Source organism: Sprattus sprattus, assembly GCF_963457725.1.
Source record: "Sprattus sprattus genome assembly, chromosome: 16".
NCBI lineage: Eukaryota > Metazoa > Chordata > Actinopteri > Clupeiformes > Clupeidae > Sprattus > Sprattus sprattus.
The window spans coordinates 14,680,628-14,695,017 of NC_137914.1; the positions used below are offsets into that span (position 1 = coordinate 14,680,628).

Genomic DNA, 14,390 nt, shown 5'->3' on the forward strand with positions numbered 1-14,390 from the left:
CCATCAAACTCTCAGGAGCTCCTGGTTTACCATGTGTTATTCCATGTGGACTCTCTATAAGCTATGCAAGTGCAGCAGTCCTGCGTGGTCAAAGAGTACTGGTTTATCCTATGATGAGCCTCTGAGAACAAGAACAACGCCACTGTGGGAACTGGCTGATGCTACAAGCAAGCCTGGTTGTGACCCAATCTGGTTTGTGTTCTGGTCCAGCAGTTAGCAGATGAGAATTGTGATCTGGGATGGGTGGTAGTGACTGAAGGGCCATGGGGATTTGGAGAGAAAAGTGGGAAGGAGATGGTAGATGAAGAGGGTCTACTGTTTTACAATGTCTCCTTTCTTCAGAATGATCTGCCGTTGCCATGGAGCCAGTTTGGTCTCATCATATCCTAAGGTTCGCAGTCTCTCCAGCTCTTGCTTCTCCTCAGATTCCTTCACCTTCTTCTCTCGTTCATCGTCTTTTCTGCAGGTGTGAAAGGAAAGGAGATGATTCATCGGTTTTTGTGGTTTGGACATGTTGACATGATTTTACATGTTTTTATTTTTTATTTTTAAATTGGTCACTACACAAACTTGCATTTCAGGTATTGTTTTAAATTTTGTGGAATTTAAGAGAGAATTTGAACTACCTGGAGCACAGAGCTACAACATTCAAACTGTCATTTCCTTAGGTCAGGGGTCAGCAACCTTTAGTATCTAAAGAGCCATTTTTGGTCAGAAAGAAAATAAATCTGTACGAAGCCGCAAACATATTTGAGCCCTTCAAATGCAGTTACCACAACCTATACTCTAAATTGTTTATGTCTATGTTTTACCATAATGTGGCTGCAGTAGGCTATATATGATTATTTGCGACTCTATCTTTGCATTTCCAATATAATAATGTAATGTTTTGGTGCATTTTTGAAATGTAGAACTTCTACAATAAGAAAACAGTTGATCCATTTCTTAAAGCTACCTTTGCTCTGCTCTGCTTTCAGCAGGAGGTCTGAAATCACTCAATTTCTTTCATCTCCAGCCAGATGCCTTTCAACACATGCAGTTTACTTGTTCTGCAATTGTCTATTTTAACATTACATTTTTGTTGTTTGCTAACTTCTTGCCACAGATCACAGATCCAGTCTATGTTTTAAATTTAGACTTTTTTTTAAATCCATAGCTAGCTTAGGAAAACAGCCACTAAACCACCACTATTGAGTTTGGCAAAGAGACTTCAGGCCGTGAAGTCATATGACACATATGAGAATGTAAGGATGGCTTTAGGCCTACAACAGAATGATATCAAATTGTTGACAAAGCCAGGGAGCCACTAGAGGGGCTAAAGAGCTGTATGCAGCTAAGGAGCTGTGTGTTGCCGTCCCCTGCCTTAGGTGAACCATTTTACCACCAGGTGGCGACATTAACATGGGAAACACAAGAGCACACTAGACACAAGAAATGGTGCAATACACAGCCTTGCCCTTGATGGTAGTGCCGTTAATAACTACAATTGTGAAACATCTTAAACAAAAAAAAATGACTGAAAATAGATTTCTTATTCGATTATCTCATAACTTGTGAGAACACTGACATTATGCCTGTTAGAAGGATTTTTACGATATTAGTTTAAAGTATACTTTTCCACAATGTTAGTATAAAGTATACTTTTGCACAATATTAGTATAAAGTATACTTTAACACAATCTAAACCTTGCCGTTTGAAAATCCCAACAATTTGTTTTTGTTTTATTCTTATGTCTCAATACTGTTGCACATTTGCACATTTGAACTACACTAAAAATACAATATATACTGTATATATGTAAAAATGAAAGTATAATTTCTTACCTCTTCAGTTCTCTGTCCACCCAATTAGGTACAAGCATAAGAGAAATAGAATAATTATACATGTAAGAGTCACATTACTACTGCTACGGAACCCACGTAAAACAGAAAATCATATTCATATACCATTCATGTACCATTTCTGCATATATTCATAAGCCTTTACACTACAAATATCACTCCTTAAAAGCACATGTGAATCATACTTCCAGTACATTCTTCTCACTATGATTTAAATATGTTTTAAAGACTTTTTGACACGAATGACAGGGAATAAATTGGATTTTAAAAGCATGCTTGTTTCCACTTTGAGAAAAGCCACAAGGTCTCTCAAAATGATACTTGAATTAAGGCTTTTGTAATTAAAATCACTTTTTCTCAGATCAGATATTGAATGACCAATCATGACTGAACTATCATCTCTGCATCACACCTTTGGGGAGTCTTATCATATTTCATTGCTGATATAAACAGACTTTCACACAAGGGTACCCTTTGACCAAAATCCCCAACGTCCAAACAGACTCTCATGGAAACAAGCATACTTCAGTCCAGGCAGCCGGAGAGGGAAGGGAAACAAATATATAACACATATATCCCCACAAAGACAGAGAAGACTGAAGGCAAAAGGAAGTGGGGAGCCGCCATGGAAACAGAGGGCTGGCACCAGAAGTGGACAGAGGCAGGAGACAGCTGGAGATCGGCATCTCACTCACTTCTCTTCCTCCAGCTTCTTCTTCATGATGTCTCTCCTCCAGGCCGGCATGTTGGCTAGCCGAGCAGTCTCCTCATCCACCTGAGGAAATCACACAGGAAAACCGAGTGTTCACTCTTACACACTCTAACACACTCAAAGAAGGAACACAAAATGTTCTCTCATGTCATGAAAAACCAACCCAGGGGGGAAATAAATAAAAAGTTCACCTTGTTGTAGTACTTGTTGTAGTACTTCTTCTGGAATGGTGTGTCCTCAAACTGTTCAGTACATGTAATGTGTGCAACTTTTGCCTTTCACATGTATCAACTTAAATCACACAAACATAAAAATGTCTGAGGGCACTTAGTTCACCATTTCATTTTCCTCATATCTGAGTGTGGCCAGATATCTCTCCAGACTCTCCAGTTTGGGGGAGAAATAAAACACACTATGATGCCAAATCGGAGAGGTGATTTACCCCATAAGTGCCTACAGCTGTGAGCGGAGAGTCTCCACCATACTCAGCCATGCATGGAACCTAACTATTCAAGCAAGAATGAACGGGATCGGACCGCAGTCAGGCTACTTGGACTGAATGATGAATTCCCATCAAAAGGAAGAAAGAACATGTTGGACTAAACAGATTTACATATGCTAACATACATGCATAAATACATACACTAAATGTATGCACATATAAATATACTATTATAAATATTCACACATACACACACTTAAATATTTACTCTCTCTCACACACACACACACACACACACACACACACACACACACACACACACACACACACACACACACAGGATAACCAGAGTGCTGCTGAGAGGGTGGCCATCTTGGCTATCTCATTTTCTCCTTCCTACAGATAGGTTACCCAAACCCATCTATCATCAGGCCTTTTCACGGCTAAGGCTCAAACTACCCAAGTAAGATAATCTTTACTTTTAATTTTTAATCATTCCCAGGGGAATTTTAGCAACAGCAAAAAGAAATCAAGACACCTGACTGACTGATACCAAAGGAAAGTTTACAGCTGGTTAAAAATACAAGAACTACATGAAAATACGTAGTCAAGAGTGTCAGGCTTGTACTAATGTTCGCTTCAACATGAATTGGGCTAGTCAGTGTTGTACGCACTGGGATTATGGGTTCTTACCTACCTGATAAGCAGCTTTGAAAAAGCACGAGTACCGTTTTATCACCATTACGTTTCTGACCTGTTTTGTGTGGGCCCTTCACACACTAATACTTCTCTGCTTTGGACTCTGTTTTATCCAGTCCACAGTATAATCTAATGCACACTCCACCATGTTAACACATGGAAGGTACCATATTCACACCACCTTTTCAACTTCTATTCACAACACTTGCATATTTGTGGCTGGTTATCCAAGAATTTTGTGTAGCATTCTAAAGGACAAGGAGCAGTATCCTCACGGCAGTGTCCACCAGTCCACCAGACTTCAGCTGCCTCCCATATTTAGACCTCTGGCTAAAGTTACCTGTGTCACATCATCCACCACTGAGTGACTGACTGAAAGAAGATCAGAGGTCGTCTGCTGATGTAACCCCATTACCTCAGCACTAAGCCACTGTAAGCAGCAGGGGGCTCTAAGAGGGATTCTGTGACTGAGGATCTACGCAAATGTGTAGTGTGGGAAGATGCTTCAACAACGTGTTTTGTGGGTGGCAAACATCCATTCCCAGGTAGTGTAATACACAGACCTGCATAGTATACTCTAAACTATGTGTTTAGTGTTATAGCTTTTATTTTGTAAAATACAGTTGTTTATTACCCATAACGCAGACTTTGTACAATTTCTTATAATAATGTAGTAACTGCTGGTGATATTATTATATATACTTTTCTGTCAAATCCACACAAATACGATGAATCTGTGGTCCTTCTGAGAATTATCAAGCCAAACATATTCAAGTTTAAAGTTTTATTATCTTGTTATGGGACTGAAAAAAACTCTTTATAGAAACATTTCACACAAAGACGGTTTCATCCAAAAATCTTTACAGAAATTTAAACCCGGACCTGACCTCACATAAAAATGACAATAAAATAATGATGTGATGAGGCTTCAAACGTGGTCTCCATTAGGGATTTTATATTTGCTGGCAAAAGAATTGTACTAAAAATGTTGGGCTCTGACAGCTAGAGTTCAGTTCAGGCGCTGCCTTTAAAAATACATGAAGCTGAAATACATCAGGAGATGTTGTACCTGCGCTGCTCTTTTGAAATAAACACGATGCATGAATACACCTAAGCCCTTCATCTCTATCAAACACACACTCAATCAAAGTCTTACAAACTCGTTCACAAACATCCACGCTGTAGCCTGACATTACACAACAACAACAACAATGCGCCATGATATAACCCTCCAAATGCACTTCACATTATCTTGTAGAAGTACATACCATCTGTTACATGAGACCATAGACCTATATATGTCTATGCATGAGACTGTGAATTGTCAAGATACCTCAAAACTGATTGATGTTAGGAGTAATCTCTAACGTGTCTCAGGGCATAATTCAAGGATCAGTGCAACACTTATTACTATTTTTACAATGTGTATTTTTTTTGTCAAGGTAAAATCTCAGGATATCACTTTTATTCATGTGCAGTATTCAGTTAGTTCCCTAATGAACAATGTTGTTAACAAAATACCTGTTTTTTTATATAGGCAATTCATTATTTTTGCTCACCCCAGGGTTAAATTACTTAGAATAAATGGTCAGTCTCAAATTTTGTCTAAGTTACCATCAAAAACGAGAAGCAGCTCTGAGAAATCTAAGAAGCAGCTTTGAAGAAATGTCCAATTAGCACTTTTAAAAACTCTTTAGTTAATAACTGTATAGATGTCATCAAAACAAAAAATAAATAAATGCTTGTTTATACTTCATAAATGATGGACATGCATCATGTAGCCCACCGTGAGTCAAACACATCCTTCACTGGCAAAAATATAGAACCTCTATTTTAGTAGCACATCTTGGATGGTCATACTGGTCACCTGATCACCTGAGCATTCGATCTGTGTTTAAGGCACTGGCCAGAACAGACACTGACCCCCTTCTTAAATCAACTTCAAGGGGCAGCCCAGATAACATGAGCCACCCGTAACAGTAGCTTTTCTTCTCTCCCTCTGTTTCGCCTAAAACTAAATGTCAAACAGTTCTGCCTCTTTCTCCTTCCAGAAGGCAAAGCTGCGATCAATGTATCTGATGATCTCCTCGTTACTGAACTGTTTTAGCTCATAGATGAGCTGGATGGAGTCTTCATTGGGTTCTTCAAGAGGCGTTTGTATGGGTTCACTTGTGGCGTTCTCCACCACAACCTGCACCGGAGGCTGGATCTGCTGATGCTGTTCTGTGTTCTGGTTCTGGTTTAGTGCTGGTGTGTCATGTCCTGTGTCATGTGTGCCATTAACCACAGTCTCTTGCGCCATAGTGTCCAACGCCTTACTGTCCTGGGAGTCAGGAGGAGGGCGTGGGTTAGGAGCATCATGCACACCATTTTCTCCTGTGGGCTTTAGGGCATCTTTCACAGGGGCTCCCCCAGCGCTCTGCACAACCTCCTGGGGTACAGGTGTAGGGGTTTGCTCCTGACCCTCTTTCAGTAACTCAGGTGGAAGGACAATCTCAGAGCCACTCAACAACCCTCCTCCTTCAGGGGAATCTCCAAAATACTTCATTTTGATGTCCTCAAAGCCATCGGACCAATCCCGCTGGCCGCGCTCAATGTTCCCCATAACGTCGCGGTGGAACTGTCGAATCTGCTCCCAGCTGTGGCTGCCAAGCCGGTCGAACATTTCATAGCACAGAAGGTGCCGGAACTTCCTCTCTGTGCGAGACATGTTCATCTCCAGCAGCTGAAAGTATCCCAACATGAAAAGGTCGAGGGTCAGGCTTTCATAGTCAACGGGCGCCCCTTTAATGTGGGGGAGGAAGTGCTCGGGCCAGTAGATCATCTGTGCTCGGCTGAGCCTGCGGATCTGGCGTGTGGGCACCTGACTCATAATGTTCCTCCAGTGGCCAAGGAGGTTGCCCACCACTTGCCTCTGCTTCATGAAGTACAGCAGCTTGTCGTCCTCACTTTGCATGTTCCCATCCATGTCCGGCAGGTTTGGGTCACAACGGTTGTACTCTTGTCCTACTCCAAGATGGTTGGACCTGTACTTGGGCCTGTAGGATTCTGACATGGTGTATTTCCTCCAGTGCTCCAGGAAGAGGAAGACAATACGCTCTTTGCGCATTTCAATGCACTCCTGCACATAGCTCAGGTCTGTTTGCACCTCTAGACTCCGTGTCGACTGATCTGAGTTCAGCACTGGGTCTCCTGAGGAATGGGTGCCATTGATGTGTGTCGTGTCCCCCTGGGATGTGACACCTGAATTTGTATATGTGGGGGGCACATACGTTGGTGTGATGAGAGGTTCATCTACTAAAGGAAGGTTTGAAAAATCTGATGCAGAAACATAATTGGTGTTCGACTGCATCTCGGCGGGAGAGAGTGTCAGTTCATCCTCAAGGATTGGATCTGCATGGAAATTAGACTCACTGACCACCGGCAGTGACATCTTGCGTTTGTACACCCTGTTCATCTTGTCATCCTCGTACTTGGACTGGTTCTGAACCTCATAGTTGGCTTTCAGGTTCTTCACAGACACACCAAACTGCTTGATTTCCTTCTCCACCTCCTCGCGATTGGAGAAGGACTGTGACCTCCCGATATTGCCAGAGGCAGCAGACCCAGTCTGTCCTGCCTTGATCGAGCTCTTTGCGTTATCGTGAGTGTACCCTGGAGCGATCAAATCGAGAATGTCTATCTCCTTCCCTCCCAGAGTGGCCAGTAGGATGGCCATGCTTTTCAGCAGGGTGGAGATCTTGCTGCACCAGGCAGGCAGGTCCTCTGCCTGCCCGTGGACCTGTTTGGGGTTGACAGAGAAGTGCTCACGGTTGAGCGCCGCCGACACAGGCAAGAGCTGGTGGAGCTCTTGCTCCAGCTGCTCCAGCTCCTTCTCCACCTCTGTCACCTTGTGCATGACCGTCAGGTTTTCGATCTGCCTCTCGATGCGGATGAGGTCGGCCTCCGTCATCAGCTCCCCAAAGGGCCCAAGGATGGCATTGTGGACATGAGAGTAGTGCCAGTCTTGATTTTGGAAGTATTCCTTTGTAGCAAACTAGATCAAAGGATCAAAGGAGACAAAGAGGGGACAAAAAAAAGAAGGAAGAGGAGATGGTTCTTCGAGGTGCTGGTCCAATCTCGCTGGTGCATGGTCAACTGTTCTTCACCCCATACATGCTTACATGGATTTAGTGGTGCAATGGCACTGGCCTACTAGGGCCAAGTTCACTGAAGTGACCCGATGAGCAACAACTGAGAATAAATTTGAATAATTATTGCCTTCTTGTGCAAATAAGTGTGTCTTAATGCAGACAGGGCTTGGGTCACCACTACAGTACAGCTATGTTTGTTGATTTCATAATTTTTGTGCTGCTTTTACTTTTCGTTTTTGTTTTTCTTTTACACTCAAATGGTCAGAGCTTTAAAAGCTGCTTTCTTAGTTAGAGTGAGCAGTTTTAACCCTGCAGTGAGCAAATTAAGGCTTTTGGGGGGTTGGTGGGGGGGTGCATGGACCAATATGGCAGCCTGTGTCCCAAAGACACTGCACACATTGCGACTCAGTGACTCAGGCCCTCACATCACACCACTGAATAACCATGTAAAAACTTAGAGCTCCAGTGCAACATCCCCTAGTCCTGGCCACATGATTGTCTTATTCTCTCAATGACTAATCATCAAGTAACTGAGGTTGGTAAATGTATGAAGGTAACATGGCCAGTGCTGGGATGGGCAGTGATGTCTCAAAGCATTAATGTCACCACACTCTTCATGTCCTGTCAATCCAATCAACCAAACCAAACCAAACAGAGGTCACAGCAGACATGCAGAGGGAATGCAGAGGAAAAAAGTGCCACAAAAACCCTGGTCATCTCAAGGTACGGTAGTACACAGATCAGCTTACGCACAAATTGCAAATGAGCTTGTCTATGTAGAGCACATTGATAAGCGGTAGAACAAACTAACCTGTCCCTTCAGTGAAAGCAAACTCTTCAAACCTACCTACAAGGGCTTCCAAGCACTGTGATGACGTGATTATGACTCAATTAAACATACATTAGCTACGGAACAATGCATGAAAGTATGCCAATTAGGTCAGAGCGCATTATAAAAAAATACAGTCATGCTGAACACAGACTGTCCCAGTGTTACTAGCGTGAGTAAACAAATATGACAAACAAATGTCAGACAACAGGGGAAATGGAGTCTACAGTACACTAAAAGGCAATTTGAGCCTGTTGTCCTTTCTCTTGTGTGAAAGCTACTTTGACCTTCTAGTCAAATGATATCCAGGCCCAGAATTTAACTTCAACAAGAGCACACAATATCCTTTACATCAACAGACATGACACCTGTACACAAGAACAGGAGCGAGTGTAACCGTTTCTAAGCCCTGCCATTTTCAAAATAAGTAATTGAAAGTTCACTAAGAGGAAGAGATATTTGAAAGGGACCAACATTGCACATGCAAAAAGAAGCACTCAGTATCACACCTTTAAACACACACATACACACACTAACACACACACACACACACACACACACACACACACTTCAACAAGGCCTGTCAGTTATCCTCCCTCTTTAGCAGCAGTATTAGCATGCTTTGTATTATTTGGATCAGAATGACAATTGACCTTTAGTCAACGGGAGGATATCTTTGAAAAGTGTAATCTTGCCGTCTTGATAACTGCGTGCCTGGCCACAACTGAGTCTTTTGCGTTATCTAAATGGATGACATCTATCCTCATTAATCCCCACCCTCATTAATATCTTTGAACAAAATAACGTCCTTTTTTGTTGTCAGCTTGTAAAAAATCTCGGTCAGGGCCACACACTGCCGGCGCAGGGGGAACACACAGCTCAGCCTGACTTACCTTGCGCTTGTGCTCTTCCTCCTCCTGCATCTTCACCTGCAGCTTGCGCACCATCACCTGCCTCTTCCACTCGGGGATGGCGCGGCCCTGCTCATCATGGGTGGGCACCAGTGCCTCCACGTCTACCAGGCTGGTCTTGCGTTGCTGCCCCGAGCCCGCTGTGCCGTTCACCGTGGGAGGCAGCTGGTCGTAGCTGGAGGAGGACGTCATGCCCTTGGGCGTGGCGGACGAGCTGGAGGAGGCGGCGCTAGGGCTGGGGCTGGGGCTCGGAGTGGAGGAGCCGGAGGGGGGCGGGGAGGGGGATGAAGGCTTTGCTGATGGGGTGACGGGGGTCTGAGGTGGCGATGTCGGACTGTCGGGCTGGAGGGGACAGGAAGAATGTGTCAGGTTGAGGGTCTATGCACACGCCTATCCACACAGTCAAATACTGATCAAGCTCAAACTAGATGTAAGGATTAAATGCAAGCAGCAAAATGATGCAACCCAAGATAAACAGCCATCCAACAGTGCATGTTGTTAGAAAGCACAGTTAGAAAGCACAGTAGACTCAACAGAAGACAGAAGACACAGAAGACTTAACACATATTAATAGTCATGGTAGCCTTAGTAACATGAATTTGTGAGAATGAACAGAATGGGATTGATCTTGATTAGTCATAATTAGAGGAAGGACACCTGAGCAAGGCAAAAGAAGTGTGAGTAGTATCTAACTAAACTGATTAATAATTGTATACTGTGAAAGTTTTTGATTGGAATAACTGGATGCATACATTGTTCGAAACAAAAGAGAAAGTTACCCTCTCAGACAATCGCCTCTGGTTAACATACTGCTTCGCCTGTTAATTCAAATTGAAGATGACCTGTCTTTAGAAACATTAATTCTGAATTATCAGTAACATTTGTAATGACAGAGAAGCTTCCAGCTGGTACACTGATGTCAAATGAATCACGCGACTCGTTTCTTTTGTTGTGTGAACAAAAAGACCGGGTGACGGGTCACTGGGTTTATGTGCACATGCTTACTGCAGGAACTGAAGGCCAATTCAGCTTTAAATTGTATTATGAGTTAAGTTTGACAATCTGCGCTGTAGTTACAGATCTTAATGTTCCTACAAAGGTCTGAAGGATGGAGTGGAATGAATCATTAACATAATATAAAAACAGTAATAAAATCTATCACTGTTGCACTTGCCATGACAAAAATGAAGTAAGGACAGAAAGTTTGGGCTTAGGTGACTTAGTGTTTTCAGAATCATCATATGCTCTGAAGGGACTGGGTCTGACTGGGCTCTCACAGTGTAACATAACTTTGCAGTAAGTACTGATTAATTAATGCTCACCTGCTATGCCAGTATCTAAGGAAGTGAACCTGGTTGTCAAGACAAGCAAACAGCAGTCAGCTGCTCTGTTCTAAACAAACTCACTCTGCTGAGGTCACTGTGCCCCGCCCATCCATCATCATTCTGCGTGCTCACAGCTCCACACTGTTCAAATACCGCTAGCAGCCACGCTACGCATATTTACTCCCATCCATTCAGCCATTCAACTGAAGAGTTAATGTACATGCATTAGCTCATAGCTCTGTCCATTTTCCGCCTCATTTAGAATTGACCATCATTCACTTTCAACCTGTTAATCCACCCTTTCTACCCTATCTTATAGTATTGAATTTGTGTGTGTGTGTGTGTGTGTGTGTGTGTGTGTGTGTGTGTGTGTGTGTGTGTGTGTGGACCTACATTTGGGCCGGTCGGGCCACTGTTGGAGAAGACGGTGGTCATTCCTTTGGTCTGGTGCGTTGGCTTCAGGTTCTTCCCTGCTTTAATTTCAGCCAGCAGCTCTGAATTGTCACCAGTGGGGGACATCATGTTGAAGGATTTCGAACCTGAGACAAAAGATGGGGGGGAAAGTGAGCCTGAGAGTGAGAGAGAGGGGGAGAGAGAGAGAGAGCGAAAGAGAGCGCCCAGCCTGCTGAATGACAGCGGCAGACAGAAAGAAGCGTCGTGTGGTTAAATATTTCATCTGCCCGGCACAGAGTGGTGGGGGACAGGCAGAGAGCACCAAACAAGTGGCACAATGGTGCACATACACACTCACAGCCACATCTAATGACTGGTATCTGTTACAAGGGCAGGAGAGGAGCACCAGAATATATTATTCCTTTCCAAAGTTAACCTGGAGGTGAAGTCCATATTGTTTATATTGTACTCCACACAATCTTTTCTGATACACATACAATACAAACTAAAAGAGACAAAACATAATTCAATCTATTTTCGGTTGAATTTCAGCTGAGTTTGAGGGGGGCAGTGATGCGGAAGTCTGTGGCCATGATTATCCATTTAAAAAATATAATCGCATTGGATTTTTCTAGAATGAGCTGTTATAAAGGACACTGCCACACGCTTGCAAATCATAATCTGCTTAAATGCAGCAGTACACAGAAATCTGGCTTTATCTTGTGTTCATTTATAATTCTTAAAACAAAAGGCACTTTTGTTTCACAGTTCAGCACACCAGGAAACAGGACAAAGCGAACTGTTCATATACACATAATGAACTATATACGTATTGCTTTACTTCAGACTTATTGTACACTAACATTTAATACATACTTCAACACCACAAAACTCCCTCATCAGGAAAAGGCTGGATGCAACCTTGTCAGACATATTCCGTCAAATGGTAACAATTAATAATGACTCTCCAAAACAACACAAAGAGAATAAGCTGGAGTAAACAAAACAGTCACAAACAAATGCATACACCAACAGTTAAGTAGGTCATACACCTACACAAAGGGTGCTTTCCGAATAATTATAATCAATTGAACTGAACAAACAGCTAAAACAGTCCTAGGCACTGCATCTCTCTGTATTCCCTCTCTGTGCCGCATTGACTGATTTCCTGCATATTAAACAGGTACGTTTCGGTTCAAGTTGAGAACAGAGATAGATACATCACCTGTTGCTGTTACTGGAAAGCTCCTGTTAAAAAAAAAAAAAAAAAATCCTTGGCACACACACAACGCTCTATCGACGCGGCCTTCCTGCCTTCATACCTGTGGGAGAAATCTTCTTAGCGCTAGGCAATGGCACCACACGGACCGCTTCACTGCCTGCCCTCTCTCACTCCCTCTCTCGTTCCCTCACGCCCTCTCCTTCTCTTTCCCTCTCCCTTTCTCTCACCCAGTCACTCACATCTATGGGCTGTGTGGAAAAAAACGAGTGTAACTCTTAAGGGCCCAGTGCTGTCGGGGAAATCTAAAGGAATCAGCCATAATTGACAGTGACAGAGAGCAGCTGCCAAATTGGGAATGGATTTAAGTCCAGGCTTTCACCCCCCTCTCAGTTCTCTCTTTCTCTCTCTCTCTCTCTCTCTCTCTTCTCTCTCACACACACACACACTCACACACACACACACACTCACACACACACACACACACACACACACACACACACACACAGGACAGTGCCACAGTTCGCTCTGGGATTAAGAGAGAGTTCACACACACAGAGACATATACACACTCACACACACATGCACACACGCACACACACACACACACACACACACTCACACAAAGCAAACATGCAGTAAACAATGTGGCCAAACACACCCACACAAACGCCAACCATCTAGATGGCTGCCAGGCTGAGGCCCACTAACTTTACGTAAACTCTGAGTCTGATCAAGTCATGATTTAGTCATGTTTTATCAGGCAAACATTCAGACTTCTGTCAACATCCAAAAAGCATTTCATGTGGAACACACACAGGAATTTGCTTTACAGGTTGGGGTCAGTTTGTTTTTTCAACTATTCAGTGTAGGAATCAACTCAGTCTTCTGAAAAGGTACTTGTGCAGGGGAAGATGGCACTTAATATTTTTTTTATTCTTAGTTCTGTCCGTATAAACTGACCAAACTGAATCAATCAGTAAAACAATCATCATCATCATCACCATCGTCATTGTCGTCACCCATGGTTTATCTATATCAACATTTACTCTAACATCCATCTTATCATCTGCCTTCACCAATCTCGACCTATCCTACCGTCAGGGTTTAGCTGCTGGCTGATCCTCATGGTCAGCCTTGGGTCGACCCCGGAGGCCGTAATGGGTGAATTGGAGCAGAGGGAGGCCCTCGGGAACAGCGGCATGGTCCTCGGTACAGATGTGCCTGTGCCTGGGCTGCACTGCTAAGAGGCCAGCTTTAAGGCGTGGGCGTGGGCCAGTGCCAGAGAGGACGGCCGTGCCAGGTGGCAGAGGGAGGAGCACCTCACCCAGGTGAACGCCACCCAGCTGCACAGGCCAGTGGGTGACGAACCAAAAGGCTCACAACTGTAACCGTCGCCTTATTTGTGCTGTTCAAGGCTGGTCTCTTTCTAGGTCCTTCTAACTCCACCTCCATCTTTAGTTTTAGTTTTTTTTTTCTTTTTTCAGTCACCATTAACAACGATTCTGATCCCACAGAGATATTCTCCCGAAGAGAAATAAATAAACTGTTGTCAGCCATGTGATTTACTTCCCTTGAGAAGCCATAGTGGTCCTCTATTACTGCTGAACTGCTGATGATATGAGGTGAGAGTGCTGCATGGTATGGAAAAGTGGGGGATTCCCCCTGCCCTCAACACCCAGTGGAGGTAGGGGGGGTGTGTGGATACTCACTCTTCATCTGTCTGAGGGACTCCGGAGCAGCTGTGGTGGACTGGGTATGGGGAGACAGGTGAGCAGAGGACACGTCCCCTCCTTCAGGACAGGCGGAGGACAAGGACACATATAAAAACAAGAAGAGGGGAAAAGAAAAAAAAGAGAGGAAAGGAGGAGAAAAGAGAACGTAA

At 43.6% G+C, this 14,390-nt stretch overlaps 2 protein-coding genes across 2 annotated transcripts in view; both read right to left on the bottom strand.

Moving 5' to 3' along the window:
* Positions 1–312: 312 nt before the first annotated feature.
* espn (espin) overlaps positions 313–14,390 on the bottom strand; it is a gene marked incomplete at both ends in the record, with an annotated part of 47,620 nt that continues 33,542 nt past the window's right edge. Inside the window, 6 exons of the mRNA XM_080853425.1 lie at positions 313–460; positions 2,538–2,617; positions 9,551–9,910; positions 10,348–10,386; positions 11,287–11,432; positions 14,218–14,298. Of these exons, the coding sequence (XP_080709551.1) occupies positions 313–460; positions 2,538–2,617; positions 9,551–9,910; positions 10,348–10,386; positions 11,287–11,432; positions 14,218–14,298 (854 nt within the window). The remainder of the gene's footprint in view (positions 461–2,537; positions 2,618–9,550; positions 9,911–10,347; positions 10,387–11,286; positions 11,433–14,217; positions 14,299–14,390) is intronic.
* LOC308377695 (espin-like protein) lies at positions 5,710–7,852 on the bottom strand (the record flags this gene model as incomplete). The annotated part of the gene is made up of 2 exons (XM_080854434.1): positions 5,710–7,731; positions 7,844–7,852. The coding sequence occupies 2 exons, from the start codon at positions 7,850–7,852 to the stop codon at positions 5,710–5,712; spliced, it is 2,031 nt and encodes a 676-aa protein (XP_080710560.1).